The 10,000-nt window shown below is 44.3% G+C and overlaps 1 protein-coding gene across 1 annotated transcript in view; it reads left to right on the top strand.

The window, feature by feature from the left end:
• Window positions 1-10,000, top strand: part of LOC143525245 (cadherin-4-like) — a 305,715-nt gene that overhangs the window by 205,471 nt on the left and 90,244 nt on the right. The window contains 1 exon segment of the mRNA XM_077018933.1: window positions 4,601-4,815. Within this exon segment, the coding sequence (XP_076875048.1) occupies window positions 4,601-4,815 (215 nt within the window).

Genomic DNA, 10,000 nt, shown 5'->3' with positions numbered 1-10,000 from the left:
CTGTGGTGATGTGTTTGGGTGTTTAATCTCTGTGAAAGACTAAACCAGGATCTTGGTGATGAAAAACCCTGGACTCTTGGGTAATGCAAGTAAAAGGAGAGAGAAAATGCCACCATTACCCCCAGGAATATTCTCAGAGTGAGGGGGGAGAGAGGGAGAGTGGGAGAGAGGAAGAGAGGGAGAGAGGGAGAGAAGGAGATGAAAGTAAGCCTGGTGTTTGCAGCTTTGAACGCCTACATAATTGGTGAATGTCATGCTCTATCTCTATCCTTTGTTCTTGATCTCTCCCCCTCTCCTTTCCTCCTTCACTCCACTCGCCTCTACTCCCCTTTTCTCCTCCCTTTCTTTCTCTGCTTCTTACTAACTTCTTTTTGTGTATTGCTTTTCCTCATTCTTCAGTAGCAGGACAATATCTACAGTATTCCTGCACTCTACACTATATCTACAATATGTCTACAGTATATCTACATAACTCTATATCTATGGTTTTTTCGCACTATATGTACAGTATATATAAACATCTACAATATATCTGTACTTTATCTACAATAAATCTGCACTATATCTACTGTGCATCTGTATATCTCCTGTTTATCTGCACTTTATCTACAGTATATCATATCTGCACTATTTACACAGTTTATCTACAGTATATCTGCAATATATCTACAGTTTATCTGCACTATATTTACAATATATCTATACTATACTGTATATCTGCACTATATCTACAGTATATACTAAATCTACAGTATATCTGCACTATATTTACTGTATATCTATACTATATCTACAGTTTATGTTCACTACATCTATAGTATATCTACAGTATATCTGCACTATACAATATATCTACACTCATTGGCCACTTTATTAGGTACACCTTGCTAGTACCAGGTTGGACCCCCCTTTGCCTTCAGAACTGCTTGAATCCCTCATGGCTTTGATTCAACAAGGTACTGGAAACATTCATCAGAGAGTCTGGTCCACATTGACATGATAGCATCACGCAGTTGCTGCAGATTTGTCTGTGTGATGATGTGAATCTCCCGTTCCACCACATCCCAAAGGTGCTCTATTGGATTGAGATCTGGTGACTGTGGAGTCCATTCGAGTACAGTGAATCACTGTCGTGTTTAAGAATCCAGTCTGAGATGATTCACGCTTTATGACATCTTGCTGTAAGTAGCCATCAGAAGATGGGTACACTGTGGTCATAAAGAGATGGACATGGTCAGCAGCAATACTCAGGTAGTAGGCTGTGGCGTTGACATGATGCTCAATTGGTACTAATGGGCCCAAAGTGTGGCAGGAAAATGTCCCCCACACCATTGTACCACCACCACCAGCTTGAACCGTTGATACAAGGCAGGATGGACCCATGCTTTCATGTTGTTGACGCCAAATTACGACCCTACCATACGAATGTCACAGCAGAAATCGAGACTCATCAGACCAGGCAATGTTTATCCAATCTTCTATTGTCCAATTTTGGTGAGCCTGTGTGAATTGTAGCCTCAGTTTCCTGTTCTTAGCTGACAGGAGTGACACCCAGTGTGGTCTTCTGCTGCTGTAGCCCATCCACCTCAAGGTTCAACGTGTTGTACTTTCAGAGATGCTCTTCTGCATGCCTCTGTTGTAACGACTGGTTATTTGAGTTACTGTTGCTGTTCTATCAGCTCAAACCAGTCTGGCCATTCTCCTCTGACCTCTGGCATCAACAAGGCATTTGCTCCCACAGAAATTCCGCTAACTGGATATTTTCTCTTTTTTGGACCATTCTCAGTAAACACTAGAGATGGTTGTGTGTGAAAATCCCAGTAGATCAGCAGTTTATGAAATACTCAGACCAGCCCGTCTGGCACCAACAACCATGTCACTTAAATCACCTTTCTTCCCCATTCTGATGTCTACATGCCTAACTGCTGCCATGTGATTGGCTGATTCGACATTTGCGTTAATGAGCAGTTGGACAGGTGTACCTAATAAAGTAGCTGGTGAGTGTATATTATATCTACTGTATATTTACTGTATATATCTGCATCTCAGCTTAGGAATTCTGATATGGGAATGCTGATATGGGAATCAGGGTGTTTCCTCCCCCGCCTTCCTGGAACTAAACACTCTGGAAGATGGGCCAGCCACCAGTTTGATCCCAGCATGGTTTATCCCAGTCTCCTCTAAGCAGTGACGGCTATCTTCGAAGGGGAGCAGGCGTGTAGAAACAGACGCACCCAATCTTTCACTGAGCCTGAGAGACAGGATTTGTGACTGAATGGCTTTGTCTTTAATGCTTGGTTAGACTCTTACTTTTTACATCCTTTTGATGTATGTAGGCATCTCCTCTAGCTCAGCTCCAAATGGTGAATTATGTGATTTATTAAATATTATCACTATTAATTAGTATTAATTAGTATTTGAAGTTAAGGAGAATGTGGAGGAGGTGAATTTGGTGCGTCACAGTTTGGGTCTTCAGGCTTTCACTCCAAGCTTTGATTCCCATTGTTTACACAGTCCAGGACCCCCCCACTGTCTTCACGGGCCACAGGTGGGGGACACAGGCAGGGGACACAGGCTGGGGACACAGGTGGGGAACACTCTCTCTGTTCCACATCAAACGTCTGCCATGTTGACCATTGTTTGGCTGGAGAGCCATATGAGCAGACCGCGTGTCTGTTGACACTCACACTCTCCACGCTGTCTGTGCACCGCAGTATCACTCCTGTGTCTCTGTTTATTGAAGATGCTGTAATGCCTGTGCACATGGCCGACCTGTGTGAAGCAGTGCACAGCCTGAGACTGAGTGTGCCTTATTAGCTTCAGACATATTTTACATTAATCAGTAATATCTGCTCTGAGGGGAAATTACTGAGTTTTTGTAAGCCATTTAAGAAAGGTTTCTCACATACTTGTGTGTGTGTGTGTGCAGTGTTGCGAATAACGCCGTTAAAAATAACAGCGTTAGGTAACGTCGTCATTTTGTCAGTAACGGGATAATATAATTAGTTACTTTTCCTGTCGTTACAACGCCGTTTACGTTACTGGTCATTAAAAGCGGCACGTTACTATATATTGATATACTAATGCAAGCGGACCGCTGCCCAGGCTAGTGAGGAGTAACAGATCCTGATAGGTTCTCGGTGTAACACCTGTTTAACTTAACAAGTCAGTAAGCGATTGGCTAAGGCAGCGTTATGATAGCCAATCAGAGCCAGTGTTTTTACACGCGCGCCGAAGCACGCGAGTGACATGACACAAACGGAGAAGAGGCCGAAATGGCGTCAGGTGCAAGCCGAAGAAAACTAGAACTTTCAAGGCGATATAAACATTATTTAAGAAAATACTTGAAGTTCCTGAATGTGTACCAGACTGGGTATTTGATTTATTTAATTAAGAATAGAGGTTTTATTGTTAAGTTTACTTCTGTTGTGAACAAACCAGTTGTCTCAGGTTGAGAGAATTTAATTTAATTTGATAGATGTAAATGCACTTTATATAGTGTAACTGTTTACTTTTGCTTTTTTTTTTTCCAAAGATTTGGGATTTTTTAACGATTTTATCCTGCACTGGTCTGTGGATGTGCAATAAATATCAAAAGTTAAACAATTTTCTGATCTACTCATTTTAACTGACTGTGAAAACTGCTTTAAAAAAAAAACTTAATTAATTGGCATATAACCTTTTTTTAACTGTAACGCAAGTAGTTACTTTCCCTGGTAACGAGTTACTTTTATTATAGAGTAATTCAGTTACTAACTCAGTTACTTTTTTGAACAAGTAGTGAGTAACTATAACTAATTACTTTTTTAAAGTAACGTTCCCAACACTGTGTGTGTGTGTGTGTGTGTGTGTGTGTGTGTGTGTGTGTGTGTGTGTGTGTGTGTGTCCATGCACACACATGACTACATTTCTGAAGTTCACTGCTCACAGAACATTTAAGAACACTCCACACACACCACCCCACACCACCCTACAACACTCCACCCACCTCATACCACTCTACAACACTCCACACACACCACCCCACACCACCCTACAACACTCCACCCACCTCACACCACTCTACAACACTCCACCCACCTCACACCACCCTACAACACCCCACCCACCTCACACCACCCTACAACACTCCACCCACCCCACACCACTCTACAACACTCCACACACACCACCCCACACCACTCTACAACACTCCACACACACCACCCCACACCACTCTACAACACTCCACACACACCACCCCACACCACCCTACAACACTACACCCACCTCACACCACTCTACAACACTCCACACACACAGCTGTACTCTGACCAGTGTAAAGTGGCAGTGTCCGGTACAAGCCTGTCACTCATGGTTTCTTATGTTTTGTAAAACATCGCATAAAGGCTCTGAAGCAAGTTTACTGGTACACTTTATATTACTGTAACAATCAGCACTCTTCAAGATTGACTTATCTGTGGCAAACAGTGGGTAAAAATGTCATTTTTACAGGTTTGATTTAATTATTCAGAGCTTAACTAACTCCCTCTCTCTCTCTCTCTCTCTCTCTGTCTCTCTCTCTCTCTCTCTCTCTCTCTCTCTCTCTCTCTCTCTGCAGTTCACTTCGATGACTGTTTGGGGAACCAGGGTGTGCAGTTGGAGAGCAGTGACCCTCGTTTCAGGGTGGAAGTAGATGGTTCTGTCTACACCCACACAGAGATGGAGGAGTCCAGCCTGAGCAGACGTGTCAACGTTACAGTAACAGCACACACAGCCACAGCCAACAAACACACCTGGGAAACTACAGTGGAGCTGGAGCTCCAGAGACAGGAGGTAGGGCTTTTATACACACACACACACACACACGCGCACATGCACACATACACACACACACACGCACACACACACACACACACACACACACACACACACGCACATGCACACATACACACACACGCACACACACACACACACACACACACACACACACGCACATGCACACGCACACACACACACACACACACACACACACACACACACACACACACACACACACACACACATACATACACAAAGGCCATATCACTGGAATGTAAGCACAGCCTCTTAGATTCACCAGTGCCAGCTTCCAGACATTACATGCTCCCATCTCTGGCCCCTACAGGCCAGTGAAAACTCCTCAGGTGTACATGCCACCAAGCAGGTGATGGGCTGGAAGTTTCAAACCCTTTGCTCAGATATTGGCTTCGGGGTGCTTAGTTGTTTGCTAGCTAATTAGGTTTTAATTTGGCAGTGTCTAATATGCTTTCTCTATATATGAATTTGAATCTGACATCGTGGACTTAACGGTGGACTGTATTTTGAGTAGTCCTTCTAAACCCTTAGACTCTTACACTAGCAGTGAGATGTTCCAGTTCTTGAAGTTGGATATGAGGAGCCAGCTATGTCTGCAAACATACACACACTGTACTACCATGGTAATAGCTCCGCACCCACACAGCTGTCACTGAGGTTACCGTCACCGTCTGCGTCTGCGTGTGTCTGGAGGGTTGTTGTGGTCGTACTGCGTATGCGTGTGTCTGGAGGGTTGTTGTGGTCGTACTGTGTCTGCGTGTTTCTGGGGGGTTATTGTGGTCGTACTGTGTCTGCGTGAGTCTGGGGGGTTATTGTGGTCGTACTGTGTCTGCGTGTGTCTGGAGGGTTGTTGTGGTCGTACTGCATCTGTGTGTCTGGAGGGTTGTTGTGGTCGTACTGCATCTGTGTGTCTGGAGGGTTGTTGTGGTCGTACTGCATCTGCGTGTGTCTAGATGGTTGTTGTGGTCGTACTGTGTCTGCGTGTGTCTGGAGGGTTGTTGTGGTCGTACTGTGTCTGCGTGTGTTTGGAGGGTTGTTGTGGTCGTACTGTGTCTGCGTGTGTCTGGAGGGTTGTTGTGGTCGTACTGCATCTGTGTGTCTGGAGGGTTGTTGTGGTCGTACTGTGTCTGCGTGTGTCTGGAGGGTTGTTGTGGTCGTACTGTGTCTGCGTGTGTCTGGAGGGTTGTTGTGGTTGTACTGCATCTGTGTGTCTGGAGGGTTGTTGTGGTCGTACTGCGTCTGCGTGTGTCTAGATGGTTGTTGTGGTCGTACTGTGTCTGCGTGTGTCTGGAGGGTTGTTGTGGTCGTACTGTGTCTGCGTGTGTCTGGAGGGTTGTTGTGGTCGCACTGTGTCTGCCTGTGTCTGGAGGGTTGTTGTGGTCGTACTGTGTCTGCGTGTGTCTGGAGGGTTGTTGTGGTCGTACTGCGTATGCGTGTGTCTGGAGGGTTGTTGTGGTCGTACTGTGTCTGCGTGTGTCTGGAGGGTTGTTGTGGTAGCAGTGTGAACTTAGTGGCCACTTGTGTGCCCAGCATGGTGTGAGGTTCAGCAGGGGTGGGAGAAGGATCACAAAGAGATGAAGATTGTAAATATCAAATGGCATTACTGATAGGTGAGCATGTAGTCTGATAGGTGAGCGTGTAGTCTGATAGGTGAGCATGAAGTCTGATAGGTGAACGTGTGCAGCTGTATCCTGGTTATTCCTGTCTCCTGGTGAATCTCATTTCCTGGTGACCCCTGTCTACTAGTGATTTTTGTCTCCTAGTGACTCCTGTCCCCTTGTGACTCCTGTCCTCTAGTGATTCTTGTCACCTGGTGACTCCTGTCTCCTGGTGACTCCTGTCCCCTTGTGACTCCTGTACTCTAGTGATTCTTGTCTCCTGGTGACTCCTGTCTCCTGGTGACTGTAATTTCCTAAGCACACCCAGGACTCATGGAGGAGGCTTAGCATCTATTTTTAGATGCTAAATGGCAGTTTCTGACTGTGAAAGACCATTCAAGTGCAGCAGTAATGAGCAGAATGATCATGTAGTGTGTCCTGTGCTCTGTGTATACATAGATATTCAGGAGAACTGCTCGATCCAGGAGACAATTACAAAATGAGTGCAAGTACAAACTTGCTAGAAGGATTCAACTAATCAATAATAGTGCAGTATTTTCCTATCACCTTTCACAGTTGATGACCCCTTTCCATGTCCACCTCCTAATCCCAGCCTGAGTCTGTACTGCACATGCTCAGTGGTGCCTCTCACAGCCAGTCAGTTTTCTGCTCCCAGTGTGGCTGTAGTTTCCCGTAGTGCGAATCCCCCTCAGGACACGAGCTACCTGCTTCATTCAGGTCTGCATGCACTGACGTTTTAGACTCAGTAGCTCCTTTAAAATGCCGGAAACCCAAAGAAAAAAGCCAGCCCTGACTTCACAGTGATGAACGTGCCCTTGCTCAGCAACACAGGAGGGGAACGAAAAACGGAAAAAAAAGACGAACTTCACGTCTCCTACAAAATTATGAAAGAGTGTCTAGCAAACTGTAAAGGCTGCAAGAAAGAAATATTTTGCTGACATTATCACAAAAACCTCTCGGAGGCCTCAAGTCCTTTTAAACACAATTAATACAGTTCTTCATCCTGCCATTATAGCCTACCCCGAGGCCTCTGCTGAAGGATGTGAAGATCTTATGAGATTTTTATTGACTAAATTTATAACGGCACATATTTTATCTCCGACCCATGATCCTTCCGGCTTGTTCTGCTTTGTTCAGTCAGTTTAAGCCAGTATCTGTGTCCTACCTTCTCCATGTGCTATAGGTGAGGCCTTCCTGGCTCTCCGGATGTGTTTCCCAGGTGCTGCTTCATCATGCAGTAGTCCAGACTCTTTGAACCCTCTGGACCCCATGGAGGCATGCGTGCATCAGCATTGATGTTTCTTGAAATTTTTATTAATCTCTCTCATTTTATTAATGTATCTATAAGACATTGTCTGCCCTGGAACCATGTGCTCTTAATAATTTTACACCATCTCTAAGCTATCATTCTTATAAATTTTTTTGTCTTCCCTTAACTTTCCTCATTTTTAAGTGCATTACAATATTTTTGCTGCATTTTGGTCAGGTTTTAAACCACACCACAGTACTGAGTCTGCCCTGCTTGGAACGTATATTGATTCTCTATGAGCTGAATACTCTGGAAAGTGTGTCCTTAGAGACCTGAGCTAATTCTTTGGCGCTGTTGTCCATGCTATTTTGCTGGAAGACGGTGTAGGCATTCATGGTACTGCAATGAAGTGGTTTGCACATATTTGGAAAGCAGGACCCGTCATTCCTCCACAGCATCATATGTGGAGTACCTCAGGGCTCTATCATGGGACCTATCCTACTCTCCCTATACATGTTCCCACTTGGGTGTATCTTCCAGAGGTACAAAATATCACAATACTGTTATGGAGATGATGCACTGATGTATTTCTACTAAAGTCTGGAGAGAATGACTGTCCGCACCTCATCTCTGGCTGCTGATGAGATGCAAAGTGCTGTATGTCAAAGATGTTTCTCCGGCATAACCAAGACAGATTTGGTATTCCTGTTTCTGTCAGAGATACAGCATGCAGTCTGGGACAATTATCAGCTAATGTAAAGCACCAGACCAAAGACATTTTATTTTAATTTTAAATATAAAATAAAGTAACAAACACAGTTGTGAGAGCTTCTTTCATCTCAGGATTATCACAAAACTGAAACACATCTTGTCTTTTAAGGACCTGCTCATGCCCTTATGCTGCACTAATTCTGTGTTCCTACCTGGCAGCACCTGAGCCACATTTCATCACCTCTAATCACACATCATTACACATCATCACACATCATCACCTCTAATCACACATCATTACACATCATCACACATCATCACCTCTAATCACACATCATTACACATCATCACCTCTAATCACACATCATTACACATCATCACACATCATCACCTCTAATCACACATCATTACACATCATCACCTCTAATCACACATCATTACACATCATCACACATCATCACCTCTAATCACACATCATCACACATCATGACCTCTCATCACACATCACCTCTCATCACAAGTCATCACCTCTAATCACACATCATCACAAACCATCACTTCTCATCACAAATCATCACCTCTAATCACACACCATCAAAAACATCACCTCTAATCACATATCATCACAATCACCTCTAATCAGATATCATCACAATCACCTCTAATCACACATTATCAAAAACATCACCTCTAATCACATATCATCACAATCACCTCTAATCACACATTATCAAAAACATCACCTCTAATCACATATCATCACAATCACCTCTAATCACACATCATCACAATCACCTCTAATCACACATCATCACCTGTCATAGCATGCGCATGCTAACACATCATCACCTCACATCCTCCAGCCAATTCTTGAAAATCCCTTCTCCTAATTTTTCCTCACACTCACTTTTACACACAGACACTTTCCTATCCGTTCATCCTGTCTCCCTGTGTCTCCTCAACAGTATACACACCTGGCCCATGTGTATATTACCAATGTATCAATGTCTCACATCCACCACACTCTCCCACATCCACCTCCCAGGCCTGCATGCCTTCCTAAACTCTGTTAACCCACACCTCTCTGCCAGGGTCCGTGTGACTCTGCCAGGGTCCATATGACTGTCTCCAAGGTCTGTCCATGTCCATGTGACCAGCATGGTGTGAGGTTCAGAACAGCAGGGGTGGGAGAAGCAGCACAAAGAGATGAAGATTGTAAACATCAAATGACATTACTGATAGGTGAGCATGTAGTCTGATAGGTGAACGTGTAGTCTGAGAGGTGAGCGTGTAGTCTGATAGGTGAGTGTGTAGTCCGATAGGTGAGTATGAAGTCTGATAGGTGAACGTGTTGTCTGATGGAAGATTAAAGTGTCTTTGATACCTACCAAATAGGGCTGAACGATTAATTGCATTTGCGATAATTTCGCGATTTTTTAAAACGCGATTGTCTAATCGCACAGGCTGCGATTTAAACTGGTCACGTGACTTGGGAGCGAGCCGAGGACGAACGGAGCAAACCCGAGCAGGAGGCAGGGAGGTGGAGAAGTGAAGTTAACACAGCGCACTTTAACTTGTTGCACAA

Source organism: Brachyhypopomus gauderio, chromosome 10 (assembly GCF_052324685.1).
Source record: "Brachyhypopomus gauderio isolate BG-103 chromosome 10, BGAUD_0.2, whole genome shotgun sequence".
In the NCBI taxonomy this organism is placed as follows: domain Eukaryota; kingdom Metazoa; phylum Chordata; class Actinopteri; order Gymnotiformes; family Hypopomidae; genus Brachyhypopomus; species Brachyhypopomus gauderio.
This window is presented reverse-complemented; position numbering and strand designations above follow the sequence as displayed.